Below are 27190 nucleotides of genomic sequence, written 5' to 3'. Positions count from 1 at the left end.
TCCAGAAAATATTTCTTTGCAAAACGAAGAAAATTTTAAGTTTTTATTATTGCTGTTACAATGCTTTTATTTTGAAAATACCTGTTTTAATGCTTTTCTTTTAAAATGAACCTGAATGTTTCTTAGGGGAATGGAAGCATGTCTTGGAGGGCAAACAGCACCAGGAAGTGCTAGAAACAACTAAGGAACAGCTAAAGAAGGGAAAACAGTTCAAGGACTGTTCATAACTACACTTGTGTATCCATTGGTCGAGTCACTGTGGCTTTCCACAAGAAAGATACAGACTAAGAGAAATCCGGACCTCTATTTAGGAGAGATGCTGCCATTCTCTGACTTTAACCCTAAGCTTTTAGGGTTGTTATAGTGTGCTGTATTTTAGCGCATTATTTCACATGTTGTTGTATTTCTTTTGGATATGGGTTATGCCCCAGTCTACTGAGCCGGTTTAGGGGAAGGTTGTTTGATTTTACCCTGGGAGAAACAAAAAAATTCCCAGATTGTTCAGCAACAAACTTTCACTTGCAAACTTAAAAACAGTAAGGCAGAATAAAATGCTTGGCAAATGTTAAACTGTATCTGGTTTGGGTGGAAATGCAGCAATCTATTAACATAAAACACTTAAGAAAAGGAACCAGGGAAAGGAAAGAAAGATTGTTGCAATTTCAGTGTGTGTTGGTTGAAGTGATGGTCGCAGTTTTGATCCGTCAGGATGAGGAAGGCCTGTGAAATGCAAAGTCCAATGGGTGAATATTTGCTCAGGTTAAGTGGGAACACGCGGGTAATGTTGCAATTAAGCAAAATATGTGTCCTGAGCTCATTTTTTTTTTTTTTTAACTGCTAAATGGTAAAGCATCTTCCATCCAAGCATATGTTTCAAAGAAGTGGGACATCATCTTACAACAGGTGGTAGTCTTACCATTTTTGTTGTAGCTACAGCAGTGCTTTGTTCCACTATAGGTTGAAAAATTCATATCAGACAGGTCTTGAGAGGCAGGAGGAAAAAAAATAATCAATGTAATGTAAATTAACTAAGGGCTTCAACTCACGTAGCTGAGTATTTGAAAAGGCTGATTAGCATTTACTTTAGATAATGGAAGCTTTGGCTAGGCTTTTCCTGGGGAGCCAGTGACTGACAAAATCAACATCTTAATCGGCCACTATGTTCCTCATGCTCAGTCAAAGCCCTTGTCTRTTTTGTCTTTAACTAGAAATGTTTACATTTTCTAACTGAATTGGTAGTGCAGAGCAGGTGTCCCATGGACATGTTTTGCCTCCCTCAAGGTTAGCTGCATTCAACTTGTAGGCTCTGCCCTCAGTTATCCTGATGAAACTCCAGACTCCTGATAAAACTGCAGACAAAATTTGCAACTCTAGGAGAACGTGGTCCGATTGAAGACAGTAATTTAATGTTACATTTTATTTGTCAGCAAATAATACATCTCACTGCCCCAAACAACAAAACAATACTGCTTGATTTTTTAAATTTTAGGCTGATTTGCCACAACTACCAATGAAATTAAAAAATAGTAGCATTATAAAAGGCGGGTTGTCACTCAAGTACCAGGAAGTAAACTCTCTCTGCTATTTTCTTTCAAGCCACAAAAGAGCACCTGTCCTAAAATACAAGGAGATGATTTGTATCTGCTGCATTGGAACTTCCTGTTTTCCCACGCAAAATCTGTACTCTAGTCAGTTTTACTATTCCTTGTTTTCATCTACTTGCCTTTCTTTTTCTGCATGAGCTGTTAAGAGAGTTCTGTGGTGTTACCCTGAGACTAAAACTGTTTAGGATGATGATGGCAGCATCAGCTCTTCAGAACAGATTGCCATGTGGGTTGTATTTAAAATGTCTTCTGGAATAGTCACTTTGGAGAGAAATTCTACAATGGTTTGGGTTTCAATAGGAGACTCTGACTGGAGCAGCTACATTGTTGGGCCATCCGTTAGTTTTGGGCAGACTTTRTACTGGGTAAAACTTGAATGGAGATGAGGGAAAAACAAAGGGAGAGTGTATTTAGGCTTACAAGTTGCTTAAATACAGATTGCTAGTKTACATAGTGTTTCTGTATCTGGTAGAGCTGAGACATGATTACTGTGGAACTAGTGCTTCGGAGATCTATGAAAATGAGGAGGTAAAGGAAAGGTGGCTTATTTTGGGCAATGGGTCCTATTCCCCAAACATTTGGGGGGCTAAGGTGGAGTCTAATTAAGATGTTCTTTCAGTTGTGGGAGAAGAAAGCTGATGCTGGGAAAAAATAATACACTGTATTACACAGACAGAGGCTTCAGTGCACCAAGTTATGCTTCAGGTTGTTACCTTCTTGTATCCAAAAAGCCTTCACCTGGTACCTTCACACTATAGCTGRGATTTCAGATTAAGAGGTGTGTGGGAGATAACAGTGAAGATCTAATGACTGTGCACTGCTTCTCATGGAACACTACCATTTTGAAATGACACCAGTGATCCAAGGTGCATCTGCTCACCAAAACACCATTTTGGTGTTCAGGTAGGAGCAAGTATTCATCTGTTATGAACCCACTCCCATTAAATTCATTGTGTTATGGGGTTCAGCCTTTCTTGGAGAAGAGACTGCTGAAACAGTAAATGTTAAACATAYTGATACCAAGAAGCAAATGAAGTCATCTCTAGTTGTAACATTCTTGGAGGATAATGACAYCAGTGAACAGTTTGTACCTTGCTGGATGTTTAGAGTGTTTTAAGTACAGTTTTGAGTGGCAGATTTAATYTAATTAGCATGGAGCTGATAGCATTAACAGTTGCAGTCTCTCCTGCACAGCTGAACAGCTACGAGAGCGCTGCATTGCAGAGGGAGCTGTGCAAGCACAAATAAAGACATGATCATGTCCTTAAAGAGCTTCCTATTTCAATTGCTATATATCCTGCTAAAGGCTTCTGCTCTGGGAAGGGGTTCTTGACTCCAGCACTGAACAGATGGGAGAATTGTGTTTGAACTTGCCCAGGTAGCTCCCGGCAGAGAGTACAGGCTTTGTCCACACTGGCCAGCATCTGCTTGGAGTTTTATCTGCGTGTCTTGTGGTCACAGGGCCTCTAAGGGTAGGTGGGCACTTTGCATGGTTCAGGGAGCTAAAAACATGAATTTGGAGTTGGCAGTCAGGAGTGACATGAAGGCATGGATTGAAGTGATTGTATYRTGTCCTGGGAGTTGGCTGAATCATRGAATTACTGAATATCCTGAGATGGAAGGGGCCCACCAGGATMATCAGTTCCACTCCTAGCCCTGTACACAATCATACCATGTGCCTGGGAGCATTCTCCAAAGCTTCTTGAACTCTGTCAGCTGGGGAGCTGTTCCASTGCTCAACTGCCTGCAGGGTGAAGAGCCTTTAGGATAGTAGGGGTGATTGAGGGTGGAAAGCAGTGCTTGCCTGTAAATTTTGGAATACAAGGGGAGAAAGGGTCAGATCTGATGCAATCTCCCTGTTTTTTTTTGTTGCCCTGCAAGCAAATGCTGCTGGGTTTAATCCTTAGTGTGCAATCCTGAACGAGGAAGCCAAGTGGGCGAGATGGTGAGAGGCAGCAGGGTACTTGGGAGTGAGTTTGTAGGCACAGTGTGGCTGAGCAGGGATGACACTTTGGACTGAAATTGGAAGAAAGTGGCAGGCTGAACGGCATCAAACAGGGTTTTCAAGGGATTTTATGTAGATGGCCTTAAGAGAACCAGTGAAAATACTTGGCCAGCAACTTAGCCAAGGTGAACAAGAGAAAGTTGCTGAATGACTTGATAAACTGCTGAGGATCTGGGTTTTTTAAAGGAAAGCAGGTGTGAGGAGACCTATTTTGACTGACTGCTGCATTTCTCAAGAGGAGCTTACAGGCAGCTGTAGCCACTCAGACTGGTCGTATGGAAAGCAAATGACTGATCTGATCCCAGAAAACCTTCTGGGTTTGTGGGGAGAGTTAGTTGCTGGGATGTCACATCTAACAGCAATTGTGTCTAACTGCCTTTGTAAATGAAGTAGTCTTAACTGATGAAGAGGCAGTTYCTCTAGGAAGAGGGAGCTCCTGCAGAGAACAAATAGGTGATGTTGGACCATCTTCTTCATTCTGATGAATGTGGCAGTTTTGGCACCCGTTTTTGCAGCTCATTTCCTTTCCATTTACRCATAAAGTAGGTCACTAAAAATTGTTCTTTTTATTGGCACGAAATAGAATGTTTGTGAATCAGTTTATCTTTAACGGAATGCAGCTTCAGGTAAATGAATTAGCTATTCCTAAAGAAAATTTATCTATGCATTTATAAGATTGTAACTTACTTCCAGTATTACTCAGGAATATGAAAAAAGTGCTGTAAATTACTTGGATTATCATTTGTGTCAAATAAGGAGTTTGCCAATGCTTMTCTTAATGAATGATTGGATGCTTATACGACACTTGGATTTCACTGCCTTTGTATTTAATTAATGAGAAAAACCTAGACTCTGAATTGCAGAACCAGTATTTCCCTGATGTTTCCACAACAGGGTTGTCAAATTGCCTGCAGATTAAAAGTGTCATGATGAAAAGACCCCATGGTAATCTTTCCTGCCAGGATTTGTGAAATTTCCCATTGCAGTTTAATGTCACCAATGAAATAAATTCTACGCCAGACTAAAAAGTGTCAAACTATAGAGTCCCAGCTCATSCTTGGGTATGATTATGGAATTTGGCTGCTGACAGTGCTGATGTTCTCTTGCTCTGTATGGTAGTTGGGTGAATATGGAGTAAAGCTTTTTTTGTCTTTTGTGGATGTTTGTTGTGGGTTTTTTTTGGTTGTTGTTTTTGGGTTTGTTTTGGTTTGGTTGTTTTTTTGTTGTTGTTGTTGTTGTTGTTGTTTGTTTTGATTTGTTTGGGGTTTTGGGGGGTTGTGGTTTTTTTGTTGTTGTTGCTTGTTTTGGGGGGTTTTGTTGTTTCTTTTTGTTTGTTTGTTTGTTTGTTTGGTTGGTTGGTTTTTTGCATTTTTTTTTTTTAATAGTAGTATCTGACTTTAGAAAAGGTCATTGCCCAACAATAGCAAATACAGCCGTGTGCTGTGGCACTGGTATCCTGGGTTTTCTGAAGCATGTTTCTCATAGCTTGCAGGCATCACTGATTGTGAAATTACAGCAAATGCTAAATACTGATTTAACATCTTCAGGTCTTTAGAACTRAATTGTTCTTTGGTAGTTGTAGAACCTAAGTGGTACTTAAAATGTTTTTAAGGTGTTTTCTGCTGTGCTGTCTTGATAATATGATTTCTCTGGCTTATTAAAGCAGGTAGGTAAGTAAGACTCGAATGTTCTACAGGCATAATAAGGTCAGGTATAGAAACCAAYCTGTAGCTAAAGAATTTGTTATGCTGATAAGTGTACACTGCACTTAGCTATGAACTACAGACATGGATTAAGAAAATGGAGTAGTAATGGGAGTGAGGGGAATAGTCAGATAAAACATGCATTATTTCTTACAACATATATGGGGTTTTTTTTGTCTTCTTTGCTTTGTTACAGATAGAAACTACATGTCTTGCCCTTCTGTTTATTCCTCCACTTGATTACACTCAACAGCAAATGTGGTTCATGCTGCTTTGGTGGTTAAGAGAGCACATAATATTTACACAAACTTCCTGGACACATGCTTCTGCTATCCATAATCCTGTACACCACAACTGCAGCCACCAGCTTCCCAAGGAGTGTGTATTTTAACCTAAGGTCATTGCTTCCTTGACCCCACTGTGTGATGAACTCTTTTCACTCTTCCAGCAGTTCTCTTTAAGGAAACRTAAACAGAAGTATTCCATTCATAAGCTTAGTGTTTGAGAGGTCCAGCAGTGAAACTCAGGATAAGATGCTTCTACTACACACAGYAGAACAATGCTAGAGGAGGTAAGAGGAACAGAAGGATTGTTATTGCAGGAAGAGTTTAAATAGTCTGGGGAGAAAAAAATAATCTGCATCAGAGTGTCTTTGCATTTTTCTATGTCATTTCTGTGGTCTTGAAGCGCTCAATAATTTTCAAAACAATCCCAAGTCTTATTCCCACTTTATAACCCTGCATCAAGTCGTTGTGTTTTTCCATTGATTTGTGAGGATTATATCTCCATTAAGGATGGAGATTACTTTTTAAAAAAAGTTTAATGTCCATTCTTTTGGAGTCCCTTAGACAATGTGCTTATGAAATATGTGCCAAGCTTCTACATGCTYACCATTTTTAAACTTGAGCACTAAAATGCAGTGAAATTGTGTGCAGTCATGTACAAACAAATGATTTAGATCTTACTTGGCAACTGTAATGCTTACATTTTACAGAATGATAAAAACYGAAGGGCTTTGGCCCCCAATTATGTTGTTCCATTTATCAAAATTCCCAAGGCCGTAGTTGGAAAACATTCTGCATTTGTGCACCTCAAGCTCTGTATCGAATTTGTAGAAGCTGCATGTGTTTAGTATTTTACTACTCAARTGCTTGCATTTGTCATCAATGCAATAAACAGTTGCATAGCTATATATAATTTACGTAGAAAAAAGGTTAGTTCTTTCCTTTTCCCCCACCCTTTCCCACATATCTGTGTCCAGAGCTGGATGTGGGAGCCTGGCCTCACCAGACATTTCTCATGCTGGATGAAAGAGGCTGCTGAAGCCGCTGCTCACAGGGGTGAGCTGTGGCTGCCTGTGCTTCTGTAGCYGCTTTCAAAAAGGGAAGCTTTGAAGTGCTTCAAAGAACCCAGCGGTATCTGTACCTTTTGATTAAAAGGATGTTCAGTACAAATAGGAGAATATACTGAAATACTAAGATAAGCAAATTTTGTGGTCATGAACAATAATTCCTAGGGGAGAGCTGATGGTGACCAAAGTGTACCTAAGCAAAACTGTACTTTCACCCAGCTCTTAAGGGCTGAATAAACAAACAAACAACCTTGATTAAAAAAAAAAGTGGCCTGAAACACAGTAATGACTATTGTTAATGCCCTATGCTAGAAGAGACAAGTTATGGGTAAAGCTAAAATTGTAACACTCCTGAATTTTTCTGAGTGTCAGATCAAATGTGTCACGGTTTAGTTCCAAGTATTTTGCTGCCAACACTAAACAAATAATGGGACTAGCTGTATCTTTTTAAGTGGGTAGCCTTCCTAAAAATGATTTTACTTATGTTGAGTTGTTTTTTTTTTCCCCTCTGGAAAAAGGAGGTTGGGGTTTTGGCAGGGGAGAGTTGTCTGTGATGTAACAGAACTTAGTTCATCTCATGCCAAACACCAACACTTGATATCAATAATCGTCGACTCAAATATTGCTCTTGGGTACATTAATCGTTCCCATTGTTCCATAACACAGTGGGAAAAACAGTCTTTAACAATTGCTACTGGGGAAAATCGCACAGTGGGAGCTGAAGCAGTTCTTGTAGTTGTGTAACAAAACTCCAGAATGTTGGCAACACTCTGGACCTGGAAGGGGATTCTTGTTGGTGAATGCTAGCRGTTGTTTCAGACTCATGTGCACTCTTTTTTTTTTTCTCTCTTTGTGGTATTTCATTACACTGCACATGGAAAAATATCATTCTTAAAGGATGTGTTTTTTTCTGCTTGCTGCCCCAAAGAGGGTAACTTGTAGGGAATGCATGGCTGGCAAATTGTGACAGKATGAATTTGAATTTCCTTACTGAATGACTGTCAGTATACATTTGATGGGTRATACATTTGTACTGTGTTGTCAGAKGAAGCCTTAATAGCATTCAGTGGTGCTAGCCTGTGCTTTAGAGCATTCCTAAGAAAAAAAGAACATACAGGTTATTTCCCTTTGTTTTCTTCCTAGTAAGGGTAACTAAAGCCCAGAATATTCTCTTCCCTCCTATGCCTCTTTTCCCATTGTTTTTGCTGCAAACCTTGCTTGGAAACAGCAACATCACTTCCTAAGGCAAATAGTTTTAATTAAACTTCAGGTGAAGATCCTTATGATTTCAAAGGATGAAGAAGATCATTTGAGAAACAGAAGTATTTCTGGGAAAGCCCAGGATGGTGTCTCCCCTGCTCCCAGTTAAAGTAACCTATTTCTTTACATTTGGGAAGATAATTTGAACTCTTTGAGGCTTAGGTGCATGGTTACCCTGATGCTTTATGARGTGGAAGAGGATGAGACTTTCATATCTCGTAAATTGGTTCAGTGTGCCTTCGAGTACATTTCCACTAAACCCAAGGTCTCATTCATTAGGCTGGGGCACTGGTGTGGAAAGTCTTCAGAGCAACCCTGGGACTGTTAGAGAAGCAGGTCAGTGCACGAGATGTGTTCAGCTCCTGTTAAAACCTGTCTGCTTCGGAGCAAAGATGCAGGGAAAAGGGCTCAAGTGGTGACAGCTCTGCCATAGCTGTGTTTGACTTGGAGTGGTAAGGCAGCAGGCGTACAGCACTTCCCTCCCACCTCAGCCAGGTGTCAGCACAGCCAGCGTGGGCGATGCTCTGCAGATGAGCACATGCTGGAGCTCTGCTTGGGTSATGAGATCACTCATTGGCTCCAAAGGGGGCATTTACCTGATAACTGTGTGGTGTAACCTGTGTACTCTGACTTCAGACTGGTCATTGAGGCACTTAGCATTTCTAAGTCTCCCTTCCAATGAGATTTTGAGTGTCTGTGGTAGTACAGTCAGATTCAAAGGGGCAGGAGTTGGGGTTAGAGAGATTTCTTTATTAGGAATTGATCCATAATAGAACTTATCACCCAATACATGCATAAGCTTTCTAATGTGTTCTCTTGAATATTTTAAGCATTTATTTTAAGTTAGTAATTCATTCCTCTAGAGTGTTTRCATGCTTCCTTTCAGTTAGTGGTTTCAAAGGATTTTAAAAATATCCACTGKCTGGTGACATATTGCTCTGCCTTTATGATTCCAGATACTAGGTTCTGGGTAAGTTGCTAGCCTGAGTCTTGTGTCTGGCAATAGATGTTCCAGCCACAAAAATAAACTTGCCCTGTCTCAGGCCATCTGAAAACAAGTTTTGTTCTGCGTKCATTCATCTAGTTTGCACTTTTTAATGGGAACCACAGTGTTCAACACCTTTGTCTGCATGTCTACTTGGTGCACAAGGCCTCTTCTCTTTATGTTGATGGTTTTGGAGAGACTGCCAGACTGAATCACTAATGTAGCAATAATATTTTATAATGGTGCAAGATAGTCCCCTTGACTTTTTGCCATTTTCAGGAAAAAAGTCTAAGCDGGGAGTTATGTGCTTTCAGGTAGTGTCTGCCTATGTATCAGAAGCAGCAATGCTGCTCTTCCATTCGAGCTTTGGTTTGGGAAAAAAACACTAAATCTTTTGGAATATTTCATGGTGTGATAGTTGGCAATGGTTGYGACCAAATAAAGGGATTTTCCATTTTAGGATGTATGGTAGACCAGGTTATATTCCTAGTTTGTTTTATTGGTCCTTTTAAGTAGGAGCTGAAAAGAGCAGCTACTGCCCACTTAGCATTGGAATGGGCTGTCAGTAAAGAAGAGATCTCACTACTGCTTGTGCTGCTTTCCCCAAAGCACTAGGAAAATGATAGTTGTTGCTCTTCTACCCTCTGTCACCATGAACAAAATCCCTTACTAATTTTTTCAGGCTTCCTAGAAAATGTCTTTTGACTGCTGCCACAATTAATGAAAAGCTGTCATGTGRAAGGTCTACACCTGTATAAAATTTGACTCCAACAGCATTCTTCATATTTAAAGCTAAAGTTCTTCACTCTTATCCAACTGTTTCTCCTTTGCAACTGTCTCTATAGCTATAGTAATTACTTGGATAATATTCTTTAGATCATAGCTGGKGGCAGGAGAAAAAAGCAGTGGGAAGAAACTAAGTTAGTACAGATGGTGTTACACTTGATTAAATACTTCGATAACGGCATTTATGGGCTGAGAATCAACTAATATAATGTAGTTGGTTTTGTGGGATTTTAGCAATACCTTGTTTCCCAGATGATAGCATGGGAAGGTGTTCAGGTTGCTCTCAGAATGCCATGCAAATTCCAGCAAACAGATTGTTTCCTACAGTTTGCTTTGTTGTCATAATTTGTAGATGACATTCTCTGACTTCATTTGCATAATTTCACCCACAAACTCTTAATTTTCCWGTTATCAGAAATCAGATTGCCAAAGATGATCTCTCTTGTATGGTAACGCTAAGTCCTTTGTATGACTTGAACCATGATACAGATTTGTTAAAAATCATTTTTTCCTTCTTCATATTTATATGAAAAATCAGCTATGCTTGCTCTATTAGTTCAGACAAAGTAAGCTGGAAGAGAAGTTACATGCAATTGGCAAGGGTCTGTCTTTTGCAGGACTCTTCGGGTCTCAGTATTTGAACTTCTCTTTTCAGTATTCTTTGCTTTGTCTAAACTAATAACCCCAACAACTCAGAAAATTAAGTTTCTCTGTATGTCGTCCTCAAGCAGGGAAGTTGCTTTTGAGGTGCAAGAAGGTTTTCTTTCTATTTATGACTTCATCACCACTGTGAACTAAATTCTAAAATTATCTTTCTACAAAATCATAGGATGGTAGAATAAGGGAGGATTTCTTCATACAACTGACAACTTTCTAGACAGATTTGGTGTTTTCTCTAACTTACTAATTACTTGTATAGTAGACTACTGTTTTCTGAAAGTTCTTACACTTTTGTACAAAACTGTCAGTGCAAGACAGTTTAGGTAAAGCCAGTCCATGAATTAGGGTCTGTCGTAAAAAACCTTGGGCAGACTCCCTGAATTTCTTTCTTCACAATCAGTTTTGTTGCCCAAAGTTAACTGTTTSGACACAGCAGAACCACTTTTGATGCAGAAGGGAGTCTTGTATCTCAGACTTATTTTACAATGTGTAGTTGCTTTCTGTGAGTGAAGGTCATCAAGAAAACATTGATTAATATCTAAAAATATCTAAAATCTAATTGAGCGAGGATTTTTTGTAAGCTAGAAAATCYTTGCTGTAAGGGAAGGGCTGGAAGGGCTTTCTGCAGCTGCCAGAGCTGTCAAAGTGTGTGTGATAAATTGTTCAGTAAATGCACATGAGCTGATCCTGTAGCAACTCACTGGAGCTTTGTGATGGACTCCCTGAGGATCCCAGGCTTGCTAGACACAGGTCAGCGTAAGCCTCCTTAGGATTTATCCTGCTAACCAGAAACTCTGCCCAGAAAGGATCCAGAGCTGGTAGCAGGGAGACTGTTCCCTCTGAAATCAGTGCCTCTTTTTCAGGCTTATGGATTAAGAAGGGAACAAGCTCTTAATGGCCACGTGAGRGTGTGGTGGAGGTGATAGGGTAGAAAATTGTTATTCTGACTGGAGTCTTGATGTGTGACCTTCTTTCTATTAGAGGGCACTTCTTACCCAAGACTGAAGTGGAAGCCTTTGAAATGCATCTCTCAGATAATGCTGAATGTAATAGGAAATGTCCTTCCTTCCTGGATGTAGATGYTTTGGATGATAATTAGTACCCCTGGTCAATAAGCTCACATGACAGTTGCTCATTTAACCAGGAAGAAGATACAAAGGTTTTTCTTACTCTTTTTTTGCTTTTTTTTTTTTTTTTCCCTTTAATGCAATTATTGTCTTCCCTGGAAAAGGAAGTTAAATTCTGGATAGGAGACAAAATTGAAGTACATTAGTTCTCATAATTAGGTAGTTGGATATTAGGAAATACCCCTGTTGCCTCATTCTTTAAATGGTATCACTGAAGAATTTATGAAGGATTTCCTTTAGGAGGAATAAGTTTCTYAAGAGTAAGCATTGATTTTTGACTTTTGCAACACAGTGAAAGAACATTAATAGGAAATAACTAGGAAGAGAATGATAAGTAAATGAAAGGTTTTAATCTGCTCAGTATAATTTAAWATATGAGATTGGGTTCAGTAAACTTGGTTGTGATGTGGTTCTCATTTAAACCAAGTATTTCCAATTACTTTGGTGGAAGCCAGATTATTTTTTTTTTCTTTAATGTTAGATATCTAAATAAACTGGTGTCATGGTTTAGGAATGATATTCTCCAATTTAATGCTCCTATACTGCAGCTTGCTCCACCTCCCCCCCTCCCTCATGCAGGTGGCTGGAGAGGAGAATTAGGGGCACAGAAGGCAAAGATCATGGGTTGTGATAAGAACAGTTTACTGAAAACAGCAGTGAGATAAGAAAAGGAACYGCAACAGAACACTACTAATGACAGAGGGTACAAGGAAAGAAAGGATTCATACAGGAAAAGACGCACTTGATAATAGATAATACTGGATGACTGTGTCCACTGTGTTCTCTCAACCAGATGGAACTCCTTCTCCCTGGAAGAGACTTTTCCCCTCTCAGGGGCAATGACACAAAGTGATAAAGAAAAACCTCTATGTCCTGGCTATGTTCCTTCCCAACTACTGCAAAAATTAACACTGTCCTGGACAGAACCAGGACAACAGGAAAGTGGAAGGCTGAGTTTATTTGTCTTCAAAAGTAACTCCTGCCAGTTTGGGATACTCAGACAGTAACCTTGGGGTTTGTGTATGAAGAGATGATAAAAACTGGAGCTGCTTCTAAGTGGATTCTCACTCTGTTGCTATTTCATGCTCTTGATTTTATTCATAGGTACCTAAGCCTGGCATTTTAGTGGCAATGGTCTGCCAAATTCAGTCTGTGGAGTCATGGGTGCCCGACCAGATGTCAGCAGGATGCAGGACACTCTGCTGTCTAACTGTGTTTCTGCTGTGAGAATTCAGGTTCTTCAGTCAAACTCATTTCAGGGGGGAAAACACAGCTGTTGGGGGATGGGACAGGGCAGGATGGGATTCAGCTACAGGTTTAGGTTCTGACTCTTACATGAGATGGCTACTGTACCTCATTGACCTGGAGCAGTAAAACTCCTCTCCATCTTTTATTAACCAACCACTAAATTATTAATCTGGTCTGTTCACTCACATTAAATAGTCTTGCCTAAAGCATGAGAAAGTTGTATTTTGATTGACAGTAACAGAAATACTGTATGCATGAATTGCTTTAGCTCAGTTTAGAAAAGACAACATAAGACTCAGACTAAATAGTTAAATATTACATAGCTACCTAGGATTTGAGATTCCTGACTCACCAAACACAGTACTTCTACACTAGCATTTTATGTTCTGTTTGGAGTCCATCTTACTGTTGAAAACAAGTATGCCAAAAAGTCAGCTTTACTCATTTTTTAATGTTGGATTTGATTGCAGCTTAGGTAGCTGTGGCATTATCCTACAGGATGGCAAAATCCTTGCTGTGTCTTCCAAGGTTGAAGAATTGTTTCTGTGCATGAAGGTTGTGTAACACTCCTTGAATTGAGACASTTAATAATTTCAGTCCTTGAAGGCACATAAAAGATATTTCAGCTTGGTAGAAAAATGCCCTTGAAAAGTACTTTGTGAAAGGAAATGAGAGGATGGTTCTTATGCATTTGGAAAAGCTGAAGTCTTAACATCTAGGAGTTCTGGACCTGCAGTGTGAGACAAACTAATGGAGGTGTGTTAGGCTCACTGCTGTCCAGTGTCTAAAGCAGGGCAATGTTGTCTGATGTTTTCAGTGTTCTTAAATGGTGGATGGTGTTCAGTGGCATACTGCAAAGTGTAAATAGGAACAGGTTGAGCTTAAACACATGAAATTGGTATAGCATTGGTGATAATGAATAATATAGTCTTAATGTGAAACATATGGSTTAATACTCTAGAGACCTGTGACTGTAACTGCTGAAATGCTGCAATATGTTTATGGCTAAGAGGGAGTAGGAAGGAGGGATTCAATTTGTGATCTTCACAATGCCTGAAATAACAGTGTGTGTGTTCATGTAAAACTGTAATACAGCTTCTCATTCAGAAATGAGTAAAGTCCAGATTGCTGCAGAACACACACTCCTTCTACTTCATGAGTTACAGACTTTGTTGTTTTGATCCATTTCCTTCTGTTTAAAAAAGATAAGAAAGATGTATTATAATACACTGGGTACCTCAGAAGATTCRGCTAGGCCTTCAGCATTTCCTGGAAAATGAACATGAAATTGTCCAGTGAGGTGGGAATGGAAAAACACACAAACAAAATGCACAATAAGATTTTCTTTCAGTAAAGCAGTTTATCAAGTTCTTTGTTTTAAACAGTCTTTCAGTTTTCCAGCTTATTTTATGTGCTCATGTAGCTGCTGGGCAAGAAACAGCGTGTTATGCCAGCTGTAGCTGATGTTTACTGTGCACACACTTGTGTGTGTATTGGCCAGCCGAGCAGAACAGATGCCCTCAGTACAAACTTGTCGGTTCTGCTTTGTGTGGGCGTCTGTGCTTTGCACAGCTTCTTGGTCACTTTCCCTTCTCTTCCCYTCACTCGTCCTTCCCCAGGAAAGATTGCTTTAAAGAAAGAGAGATAGGGGTCAAATTTGGTGGAAGACATGGCCCTTAGGTGTTTATGAGAATGGAAAAGAATGAACTGATGATGTAATTCCAGAAGCCTTTTTAATAGCCAGGAAATGAGGTGTACAAGGTTCCTGTAGATGCTCCCTGATGGTTCACAAGGGACCTGTGATTATTCCTTCCAGTCTCGTGGCCTGGGCAGTCAGCCCTTACATTGTGAGAAGCCTGCCAGCACTCTGTGATCCCTTACAAAGGCAGAYTGGGCACCTCCAGATTAGCTGTGGAGACCCCTGTAAGATCTGTCACTCTATTTTCTAAATAATAAGTGGTTCCTTCCTAACTCTTTCCTTTTGCTGTCTAGGACCTGGGAAGCTCTGCTTTTCCCAGAGAAATTCACATACCTGAAGTGAGGAAGTTCAAGTGCTGCATGTCATGTAGCTCATAGCAAAAGGCCACTGAATGTACTTTTGTTCAGCCTGTGCTTGAGGATGTAATTTCTCCATTTTCATCCTTCCATTCCTCATGATGCTGGGGGTGAAATACAACTGCCTGTACACAAGCAGCATTCTTATATCCCTTACTGTGCCCCAGAAAATGACTACGTTTATCTGTGATAGACTGAGCTTGTCTAAGAACAGAACTAAGGCAATGTGGAATTCCAGTCTGAGTCCTATTTCCAAACACTGGTTTTATGCAAAAAGGAAAAAGCACATTGTTACGAACTGTTACACTGTACCTTTATTTTGATAGTTTCATTCTGTGAAATGATAAATGATCATGCTTTTAAGCAGAAATCAGCCCTGCTTCCTGTGCTGGAATTCACTATAAACCAAAGGGTTTATAAAAAGAATAAATYTGTTGAGTCCTGGTTGTTGCTACAAACACTTGTTTGCTTGTAGGAATGGTTCAGCTTGCTGTGCTTTCAGCAGAAGTTAAGATGTGCAGATGCAGCCTAACGKGTTGCCTGCTTTCTGAATCCTCTAAACAAGCTTTTGAGAACAATGGAATCCCTTCCCAGCCCTATTGGGTTGGACTGAAGAACAACAGGTAGGCAAATAACTTCCTTTCTAAGAGATGAAGTTTTAAGTAGCATGCATAAATGCCCTGTCTGTCATTCATGAGCCACCACAAATCAGATTATGCTCTTCATGCTACTTATGTGCTATGTAAATCAGCTTTACTAGGCAATGAAGCATCTGAAATCTCATTTTTTGAAGTATGAAAAAAAAGAACTTGGTGCCTAAAAATAATCTTGGATATAAGTATGACTTTAAAAAATCAGAGCTTTTAATTTTTTTTGATGCTGTTCTCACCAAATATTTATAGTTGTATAGTATAGTCAAGCATTGATGCTTGACAATGCACTGAATTGCTTCCAGTCAGAATTCACTGCAAAGCACCTGCATTATCTTATCTGTTTAAATTCACATTCAGCTTTCAGTGTTGCAGTGTTTTCAATTGCTTGGTGAGTAAAGACTCAGTGTTATATTTAAAATTTAAAAAAATATTTGATAGTGGCTGTTTCCTGTTGCTGAAATTTGAAGGGCTGGCATCTTCCAATCTTCCATCAGATTCCTTGAATATGTAGAAAGATGATGTTAGCAAGAGTGAGTTCAAAAAGACTTAACAGAGATACCAAGTGGACACTGCTRGTTCACCTTGTGTGAGCAGTTGTATTGTTTGCTAGAGCCTGGCTGCTTTGGGAAGTGTCACCGTACCGTTGTATGTACAAGTGACACAGGTGACATGGAGGGAAAGCTTTGTCTTCTGTCATTTCTTCTTGGAAAGGTTGGACTTGATTCGTTGGTTCAAATTTTGGGAGGAAAGACTCTCCCCTCTTCCTTTCTTGCAGATTTAACTTATTCATTACTGGCTACAAGACATAATATTTTTTCTTTTTTTTTTTTTTTTTTATTACTGGCTACAAGACATAATATTTTTTCTTTTTTTTTTTTTCCCCATAGATAAGCCGCTCTTGTTTAAACATTCTGATACAGAAAAAGCTTTTACAAAAGTTGTACTAATTTTCATACAAAAAATATCTTTTTCTTTTTTCTTTTTCTACTGCATAGCCTTCATAATTACTTTATAGAAAACTTACCACATACATCAGATCAGATGACCCTTCATGGGCATTTAAAACYGATCTTGCAGGTTGGTTTGAGAGGAGACCTTCTGTCCTTTCATAGAGACCTGCTGACTAGAATTGGTTGATCAGTCTGTGTGGACCCTTCTGGGCATGGCTGTGGAAGGAAAGAGGCTGAAGCATGCACCTTTACAATGATGGAGAAGCAGTGCTGGTGCAGGGGAGAGTTTATTCCCAGGGGTCTCAGTTTTTCATCTAATTCTTGAGTATCTCAGAAAAGCAAGTTCTTTTTTTYCCCCCAAGCAGTTATACTGCAGCAAATTCAATATTGTAACTGTATCYTTTCAGTGGTAAACTGACTTGAGAAGGCTGCCAAAGAAATAAAATTGCATTTGTAAATATAATGAATACTGTAGTAAACAAATTATTTTCTTCTTTTTTCCCCTCCAGAATAAAATAAAGAATGATGTAGTAGCTTCTGCTTTTAAAATTAAAAGCATTTGCAAAGGTTCCTCACACAGCCTAAGAATACGGCAAAACGATAGGAATGAGCATGAGCATTGCAGCCTCTTGGCCTCACTTCTGTTCCAAGAGCCAAGCAAGCACTCCGTGCATTTTTGTGAGGTTTATTTACTGCACCTTTCTATGTGGGATTTTGCTTGGCCCCTTCCTTGATGACCTCAGGACCTCATTAAAAGAAAAAGAAGTCTTGCAGTCTGTTTTCTGGCTGTCTGAATGGGAATCTCTTGGCTAAGATGCTCAGCCTTATTTGGCTGATGATATTGGAAGGTAAAGGTTAAAATGACAAGATCTCAAGTTAGAATAAAAATAAAGCAATGGCAGCCAGTGCTCTTTCAGGCTTGCACTGTGCAGCTGCTGATTAAATCCAWGCTGAGTACATAAAACCTGAAACAATCTGTTTCTGTGCTGCTTGTCACAGGGCTCAGGACACAGGTTCACATCCTGATGGGGAGGCACAGCTACCTTAGCACAGTGTGTTTTATCAGGAAAGTGCAGTGTGTGTTTGTTAGATAGTGCAGGGTGGTGTGCAGATAAGCAGTGAAATTATATAATTGTAGCTTTGTTCTTAATGTGATGAAGGGACCGGTTGTATTATAAAAAGCAGCTCCCCCTCCCCTRCTCAGTCTATTAAATATTTTTTAATTATCTGGGAACTCAAAAGCTCTGAAGCTTCAGTTTATGAAGCCTCAGTTCATGAGCAACATCTTCTGGATAGAGCCTCATAGCTTCAGTTCTTTGTAGTCAAGGAAAGTCTGCTCATAAAGCCTGTGAAAGTGCTGGGTAAAGCTGGGGTGGCAGAATGGGATGTTTTTTRTAAATGARTGTTTGRAAGTACATTCTTCCCTTCTGTGGGYGTGAGCATCYAGCCAAGCTTTATAGAAATACAATGGTGTCTGCATTCCTGTTCGTATKTAGCTATAAGGATAGATCATAGATTCATTAAAGTTGGAAAATGCCTCTAAGATCATCAAGTCCTACTATTAACCTGATGCTGCCAGATTCATCCGGCACTGTTTCTGGTGTGGAATGTGGAGAGAATGCTGGGGAGGTGGTGGCAGGGAAGCTCTTCAGCACCTCAGCTTTGAGATTAATCTCTTCCTGCTGCATGTACAAATCCTTCTAAGCTGTTGGGAGTGGGGGTTTCCCCTTACACTATGAGTTTCTTCTGTCATCTTGTCACCACTTGGGTAATTCTTCTGGTAAATTTGAGGATTTCTAATTATGTTGCATATGATTACAGGTTAAGAAACATTTAGTCTGTGCACTGTAGTTTTGATAAATGCTTGGGAGTTTCAGTGTTGGGTTGACATCTAGTGCGAGTGTGTTTTTAGCACTTACTCTTTTAAAAATCCTTTTAAATCCTTCTAGTTATATAAATATTATTCCAAATGTCTAAATGGTTTTTTTTTCAGAATGTAATTTTAGGGTATTCCTAACTACATCATGGGCATAATGGTGCATTATTTTATCCTTAGAAGAATAAATTAAAACTATTCTATTGTAAATTTATAGACTAGGAAATAAGACATAAATTTAAGTTTGAGGGGAATCCTGATTTCTGAGCAGCAGATGTGCATCCCCCAGGTTTTACTGAGGTGGGGCTATTTGTGAAGTCTGTGCATCATGAACAGTTCWTATCTGCTTGGGAATTCACAACAAGCAGTCAGTGTAGCTTATAAACAAAGGATTATTGACAAAAGTTGCTTGCAAAGGTGACTCTGCCTTGGTTAATTTGTTACAGTCAACATGTATTATAGACACATGACCTCAGTTTGATCTTAATTTCTTGCCTCTGTTCATAGATAAAAGAAGAAGCCTAATAAAATACTAGTAGTGCAGTTGTTCTTCACCAGTATCCTAATCTTACACTCTTTGTATATTTGCCATTGGAAAGAAATCCTTTGTGTTTTAAACTCTATATTTCACCTTCATGTCATTTAGAAGCATTACATAATACCAGGATGTTACTACATGACATGTATCTGTTGTTCCTAATGTTTCTTTGAAGTGCTGCTTTAAAATCACCCTCCTGCTTGCCAATTTATCCACGTAAAGCAGTGACTGATTTCCAGCAGTGACAACTTCTGACACTTTGGGTAATTTCTTTTTTTTTTTTTTTTAACTCAAAAGACTGTTACTGACAGTCTATATTAATTTCTGAACTCTTATAAGTTCTAATACAAATCTCTTGATAAGGTATGAATCTRTTAAACCTGTTTTGTTGTATCATAACTCTGTTTTGAAGTTACCTAATTTATATAAGATGTTTTTGTGAGAGCGAAAACAAAGAAATCATCCAGTTTGTGTTCTGTACTAGCTTCAGCTCCCCGAGAGCTCTTGAACAAACAGAAACTTCAGCACTTGGAACTATGCCAGATGGTTTAAAATTTCCCTAGAGAATAATAAATCTAACTAATGTTGTACATTYGTCATGTTTGGGATAACCCCAAAGTTGAGGTTTTTGTTGTTTCTCCTTGAAGTTTACCAGTATCTACCATATAGAAATGTATGGAATTGTTTTGGAAGCTCTTGTGGATGTCACAGTTGAGAAAGGACTGAGGCTTGGTGAGTAAGACGTACCTCATCTTCTGAGATAGGATGCTGGGAATCACAGAAGRTGTAGTTAAGAAATATGCTTAACTTTTATGATACAATGTTTTCTCACTGGCTTTGCAAAACAAGTTTCAGCCTTGACTTCAGTGAGAACAGGACATTCAGACATGACCAAGGATAGATTCCTAGCATAGATAATTCCCAGATCAACTAAACACCCCCAGGGGAGGGAGAGTTGATGGGCAGAAGGAATGAAGTTCACTGCTTAAGGGACCTTTTTTCTGATTTCCATTAATAGTTACACATACTGCTAACTCTCACCAGCAAAGTGACATTCAGTTGCAGAGAGAAATATTTCATAATCTGGGCCTGTTGGAAGTAAAAAGTAACTTAAGCTGTAGAATAAGAAATTGTGGGTAACCTAATTTAAGGTTTTAAGTTTCTCAGTCCAGAGAAGACTGTCGTCTTCTATGATTGAACAACTCACATACTTATTTCTGAAACGTAGAGTTACTTGAGGGTGTATCTTGCTTTGATGTCAGCTGAGCATGACAAGTAATACCTTAGGTGAAATGAATGGGATTTTTCTTATCCTTCCAAATAACTTACTTAAATTTTATGAGAATGGTGTTGTGTCAGTAGCAAAATCACTCTCCCCTTCTCATCCCTCGCCCATCAGWCCAGAAATAGGAGTTTCTGTTTCCAGGCCAGACAGGAGCCACATGATGGGATTTGCCATGTTACATCCAAGCATGCTTTTGCCAAGCCCTAGGCACTAGGTCTGTGCTGCCCTTTTCCTTTGCAAGCAGCGAGCACAGATTACTGTACAGCTAACCAGCTGAGATGTGCTGGTGGTAGTGGTGTGGGCGCTGCCCTGGCTGGACACCAGGCACCCACCAAAGCTGCTCTCATCCCCTCCTTGGCTGGACAGGGATGAGAAAATGTAATAAAAGATTCGTGGGTTGAGATAAGGACAGGAAGAGATCACTCCCCACTTTTTGTCCAATTTGCAAGGGGAAAGCAGACTCAACTTGGGGAAATCAGTTTAATTTATTACCTACCAATCAAATCAGAGTAGTGTGATAAGAAAGAAAACTGAATCTGAAAACACCTTCCCCCCACTCCTCTCTTCCTCTTGGACTTAACTTTACTCCTAATTTTCTCTACCTTCCCTTTCAGCAGCGCAGGGGGGCAGAGAATGGGGATTCATCACACACTGTCTCTGCTGCTCCTTCCTCCTGAGGGGCAGGACTCCTCACCCTCTTCTGCTCCAGTGTGGGGCCCCTCCCACAGGAGACAGCTCTCCACCAACTTCTCCAGTCTGGGTCTTTCCCACGGGATGCATTCTTCAGGAACAGAGTGCTCCAGCATGGGCCCCTCCCACAGGGTGTAGTCCCCTCAGGAACAGGCTGTTCTAGCGTGGGTCTCCTGCTGGAGTGCTGCCACCACACTGTCTCCACTGTTGGCTCCGCTCTCTATGGGGCTGCAGGTCCCTGCCAGGAGCCTGCTCCAGTGTGGGCTCCCCATGGGGTCACAGCCTCCTTTGGTCMTCCACTGCTCCAGTGGAGCATCCTCCAGGGGCTGCAGCTGGATCACTGCTCCAGAATGCATCTCCAAGGGCTGCAGGGGCACAGCTGTCTCACCATGGTCTGCACCACAGGCTGCAGGGGAATCACAGCTCCAGCACCTGGAGCAGCTCCTGCCCCTCTTTTTCACTGACCTTAGTGTCTGCAGGGCTATTTCTCTCATGTGTTCTCATTCTTCTCTCCTAGCTGCCATTGCACAGGTTTTTTCCCTTTCTCAAATTCATTATCTTGGGGGGCTAGCAGCATCACTGATTGGCCCTGCTGTGGCTGGTGGTGGGTCTGTGCTGGAGCCAGCTGGCATTGACTTTGTTAGACACTCTGTCAGCCTCTGATAAAGTCACCCCTGTCATCCCCTTTGCTACCAAAACCKTRCCATGMAAACCCAGTRCAACTACTAAARTGAAGRTGCTGCTACAGAARGTGAAGCAYTGTGGGCTTTGCTCTGCAGTAATRATGAATTTAAATTCTAGAAAKCCTGGGTTAATTTGTCATTGTGTTGCTAGGACTTCATTAAGCCAATGCCATTCTTCCTGGAAATATTGTTATCAAAAAGTTAGCTGCAGTTATTTCATGCAACCTAGGTTTTTTTTTTCTTACCTGTGGTCTCAAGCCAGTTCCAGAAATCTTACTGTGTATGCTCTGCATGAATCTTACATCAACCTTCCAGAAATCTTATAGTAGTGCTGTGCAGCTGCTAGTGCAGAAATACCTAGCACATACCAGGCACAATAAATTCTGAAAATGAAGTTTAATGGTACTGAAACAAGTAACATCTACAGCAGCAATTAGTGAAGCACTGCAAAAGTTAGTTTACTTCATATATATGAAAATGTTGTCTTAGAGAGTGAGCAGAACCTCTCTGATGATCTCAGAAACTACTCCTTCCCTCCCATCTTGAGTCTGCCTTTCATCACCTCAGTACTTTCTGACTTAAACAATTAAGTCCCTCTATGCTCCCTTTTTCCCTTCAGTTTTGTAGAACYTGTATTCATAACTGAAACAAACAGGCTTTTTGGAAATACAAGTAAGCGTTCTCATGGGTCTCTATCACAGCCTTAGCTTCCTCTTCATGTATGTCACTATTGGTGCAAGAGTCTTGCCTTATAAAGCTGTTCCTCTGGAAGGACTTATGTCTGTTTACTTTATTGACTTCTTTGTATCAAAGTTTTCTGGGAAAGCATTTCCTTTTCTGTTGCCCTGGGTCTTGTGTCTTGTTTTTGTTTTGKTTTGGTTTTTTTGTTTGTTTTATTTTTAGCAGTAGTAACTAACTCTGTAGCTCTTTTAGAATTTCTCTGTGTGAAAAAGTAAAAGGACCATACWTTTAATTACTTTCAGCTATTAAATTTGAAATACTTGCCCATCCAGCTGTGTCTGCATGGATTTACTTTTGAAGACCATAACTTATTTAATGATTTAATTCTCTTCACAGCTTCCATAATCAGCTGATGAAATCTTAGTATTTTAAACAGTTAGTGATTGACAAGATTAGACTGTTGTGACTCCCAGGGAGAGCAGTGTTTGGTGTTTTGTACTGTGCTGACTTTGCCTTCAGGCATGGTATTCATTATTCCTCTGACTCCAAGGCAAAGTGGTGGTTCAAGATTTCAATGGTGGAGGAAGTCTAGTTAGGTATAAGTTCTCTGCTCTTCCCAGCACCTCATTTAAAGCAGTTGGTAATTCAGCATCTGGATGAGCATGGCTTTGAAATCCTTCTTTGCTGTGTTTGTGCTTGGGTCATCTGCTGGTTGTAATCTGGGAAGGGTTAATTGTGCTGCTGGTTGTTCAGGCATTTGACACTGTCAGAAGACAATTCAGTTGTTCTTGTGAACTGTGAGAACAAGCTGGAATGTGTACAGGTGTGTATTTCCAGAGTACTAGAAAAATAGTATTTATTATTATTATTACTTGGYGTGTGTGGAGAAGCTACTGGGTTGCAATCTATATTCTTTATACTCCGTGCACATTGTCTGATGAATCATGTGCATTTTTCTTTCGCAGTTTCTTAGTGAATGTTCTTTTGAGAAAAGGAACCTTGAACCCAGTAGTAGCACTTTTTATCTCTGCCACAGTATCACCTGCTGCTTGGCACTGTTTTTGTCCAGCTTTCTGTAAGCTGAGTCTTTTTAAAGGAAAATTAGTAGTCTGAAACCTCCCACTGCAGTTGAGAGTTTGTGGGAAAACATCAAAAGGGAAAAGAACTAACTCCTTGGTTTCATGTCATTGAGGAATTTCTAGTCTCAGTAAGGGAGCTAGAAGTTATTGCAGTGCCTGACGTTTTTTGGACCAAGTATATCCACACCTGTTAGGTCTGCTAGACTGAATAGAACCTAACTTTTCCCATCTCTTAGAGTCAGCACTGACTTATTGACCACTTACTATATTCTCCTTAGTGGTAGTAGAAAAATGTGGTTATTGTAGCAAATGAGTTATAAAAGTGATGTCATCCRTGGGTATTATGGTGGGTTTCAACCAAATCTGGGATGATACTCACTTTAGGAGTCTTCATCATCTGTTGTGTAGGAGTCTTGAAATCTTGATCTCTCGACTAGGGAAAAACAGACTTTTMAAAGTGTGCTCATTTGTGAATCAATATGTTAAAAATATTTTRAGTTTAAAGTACTGAGAACTTCTATCTGAGACGACTGAATTAAAAAAATCTCCACCTTCTTAAACATGGTGCATGGAGCATTYATTTATTTATTTATTATAAATAAATTGATAAAGTGTTATCACTTTAAATCTGCTAAACTGAAGTTCATGATCTTCTGATCTGTATTTGAGAAGTGGATAGTGACCATAAATGGGCAAAATACTTCAATGAGCTCTCCAACTTTYCCCCTCCCCCACAAAAGGAAATGAATGCAGAGAATGTATTAATTGTTTGGGACTGGCCACATGACAGCCTTATCTTCTCAGGCAAGCCCTTTTAAAAATAGGGTATGTRTTAAACGTGATGGAGTTTTAAAAACAACATCTTTAATAAACCTCTTGCTAGAACTGCCAAGTTAAGTTAAAATGCAGTTTTCAGGAGAAAACCCCTAGCTAATATCTGATTTTGTKCTTTTAATTGTAAGAACTTGAGTTAAAGAAGTTTAAGAAGAACTGCTGTTACAAGTAAGCTGTACTTTGCTATGTCTAACCTGGAAACAAACTTGCATGTGCTCTTAAGTATAAAGCTGGTAGATTAATTGAGTTTTACTAATCCACATATTCAAAGAGCATAAGGATTGTCATGAGATCTCTGTACTGACGCTTCTGTTGGTTGCAGAGTATTCAAGCAGAGTGAATGTGAGCTCTCTCTGAAAGGTGGAAAAGCATCAGGCCTTACTGGCCTAAACATAGGAGYGAAATACTGTGTGCAAGAACCTTCCTGAGTTCTGAAAATACTGAGTRCTCCTGTTGGGCTGTGCTGTCGCTGCTATTGTTGAAGTTCTTTGATACACCACTGTAGAGTGCTTGCTCAGAAGTGTAAAGAAAGGCACCTATTGTCTGCTCAGGCATCTAAACCCTCTTGTAACTCTTAGACATTCTTTCCTGTGAAGTAACTTGATCCACCTTCTATCATTATACTGCTTATTTAAATTTGGGTATTTGGCATAGAAGCATCTTGTGTGTGTGTGTGTCTGTGTGTGTGTGTAGCACACAGAAGGTGTTAGGTGATCCACAAGTTTCCAGCAGTAAATTAGGTACTGTGATGGTTTGCTAAGCGYATGCTGTGCAGCTCTGGTACCTGTTTCTGCTTGTTGACTGTATCAAAACTAAACAGTGTAAGTAATTCCTGGGTTGATCTTGGATATTAATTATTTTGAAAACTGAATTTTATTTTAACATACCTATCTAAAAATCCATCTCTCTTTAGGGTGGTGTAGTCGTCTTTCGCTTTGCCTTCAGTGGGAGTAAGTTATCTCCCCAATATGTGGCATGAGGCTGAATGTCAGAGAAAAATACATGCACTGCTTTGTAGCAGTTCTTTAGAAGCAAACCTGGCTGGGTCTTGACCAGTCACCTGGGAAAAATATAGGTCAGGCAAATAGGAGGAAGACTGTCTCCTGAAAGCAAAATGTTATTCTATGCAATCCTTTAATGTTCCTTATGCAATCCTTTAATGTGTTTTTTGATGCTTAAAGCTTTGGCTAAACTCMTGAGCCTGTAGAGAGCAGCAGAAATGTGAAAGCACTAGCTGCCAGGGGTGACAGTTAGCTTGAAGCTTCAAAAAGCTGCTTTCRCTGAATCTTTCTTTGCCAGCCCCTGTGTTCCAGCTTTCCTGCTACTGGGCTTGTGTTGTGTTGGCCCAGACATGCAGCAGAATGAATTGGAATTGATGGCAGGTGCTGTTATTGCCTGCTGAGAACCTGACTTTGAGTTTTCTAAAGTGTGTTTTTAGACTGTACTCCAAGTGCAGATGGGTTATAGAAATGCTCAGTAATTTTGCTATTACTCCTTTCCCTTTGTGATAGTATTTCTCTTGGCTACAAATCCTCCTTATTTCTGTTAAACAGAAGATTGTCAGTATTCTTTCAGCAGTAAGTCAGCTGCTGGAAACAGGTTCTTCTATTCTAGTTTCTAAATACCTGTAGCATAAACAAAGTCAGCAAATTGATTGTATTTACATAAGATGAGCCGGTCTTTCATCTCCTAATCAGAAAGATGCATTTTTAATGGCAAAAACTGTTAAGTGGAGCACTGTCACCAGAGTGGGAAGCAGCAGAATGCAGTAGTTTTAGAAGTATGACAGGTTGAATGATCAGCACTGCACTAAWTGGATGAAAATAGCAGTTTATAACAGTTAAAGGAAAACAATTTTTYTCTCTCCCACCCCTCTTTCTAGTTGAGAATAGGTATGGATATCTTCACTTTGGCTGGCATTTGTGTGTGTTTTTTATGTAAGATAAGAGCTATGCCTCCATGTCAAATGCCTGGTACATAGCAGGATATGATATGTGGCTTATTTTGTCTCTGTTGATGCCTCCCTGCTGCGTTTGGATTCTCCTATCTTGTGGATATGCAAGTTAGCACTAACTAAAAGGAGAGTCATTCCAATTGCTCCTAATATTTTTTCACATTGCTTTGCTTTCTAACTGATAGATGTCAAAGTCCCAGTAATTAGCAAAGCACAGGGTGTTGATTTCTGAACAGTATCCTGTTTCTCTTTTGTTGGCTTTTAAGTGTACATAGCTTGATCATGAGTGGGATGCATTATTCAAATCCAAGGCAGCGCGGGCGCTTCCAGCYCCAAGTCAGGAAATACTTGGCTTTTGAAGAATAACGGCTGCTGCACGGATCTCTGGCTCTGCTGCGATATCATGAAACGAGCCTGAGGAAATGCTGTGACAGCACTGCCAGCCCTTTGTGARAGGGGAATCTTTCTGCACTCACTTGTCCCAGGAATCTGTTCCTGCGTCCTTGTGTTCATGACACTAAGGTTTGGTGACAGTTCTGCTTGGACATGCCTCTGCTTCTGAGCTGGATCTCACACCAGAAGGTACTGACTGCTCCTGTCGCGTGTGTGTGAAGCTCATTCATCTCCGTCTCTGTATGGTGGAAGGGATCTGCTACTGCGCTTTGCGTGATGATGGAGTGAGGGGGGTTGAGCTTTTTCCTTGTTTTGAAAATAATTGCCTTGCTAGAACTGCTGTCATTAAGTAGCCAGATTTGTTAGGCATGTTTGTTAGATTAGTACTTCACAGTCATGCTAATGTTTAYAAGCCTTACAGTATGAAGAGGGACTTTGCTTTGTTAATAAATTCCAGACTGAAATTTTCCATGTGGAAGCGAGAGACAAATTAGGAAGAGCTGCAGCTTCTCTGCACAGTAAAATTCTGTTCAGCTGTGGAAATAATGGAATTCATCCCATGAATTTTGTTCTTCTTTGTAATATCCATAGYATTCAAGTTCTAAGTTTGGATTAAAATTGAAAGCACTGCTTAGACATTACTGAGGGATACATTTGAAAGTTATCACTCCAGCAAAAAGGGGAGATCCACCTTTGTTCACTGGAGGCTCTTGTAAATACAAAAGGAATTTTTTTTTTAATGCTTCCACTTCTTTCACTGCTGTTCAAGTAAGCATGTAGTGCTACCATG

At 39.9% G+C, this 27190-nt stretch overlaps 1 protein-coding gene across 4 annotated transcripts in view; it reads left to right on the top strand.

Annotated features, from left to right (window-relative positions):
• TBC1D4 (TBC1 domain family member 4) overlaps positions 1–27190 on the top strand; it is a 96025-nt gene that overhangs the window by 23510 nt on the left and 45325 nt on the right. The window contains exon 1 of one of the 4 annotated variants that reach the window (XM_057366478.1): positions 26481–26589. The exons of the other annotated variants lie outside the window; for them this stretch is intronic. Coding sequence (XP_057222461.1) covers positions 26554–26589 — 36 coding nt within the window. The 5' untranslated portion in view covers positions 26481–26553. Of the gene's footprint in view, positions 1–26480; positions 26590–27190 lie in introns of those variants that run through there. 4 annotated transcript variants of the gene reach the window in all.

This window comes from Malurus melanocephalus, unplaced genomic scaffold, assembly GCF_030028575.1.
Source record: "Malurus melanocephalus ecotype Western Australia unplaced genomic scaffold, MMel_1.1 scaffold_66, whole genome shotgun sequence".
Lineage (NCBI taxonomy): Eukaryota > Metazoa > Chordata > Aves > Passeriformes > Maluridae > Malurus > Malurus melanocephalus.
Note: the sequence above shows the minus strand (reverse complement) of the source record. Positions and strands in the feature narration are given on the sequence as shown.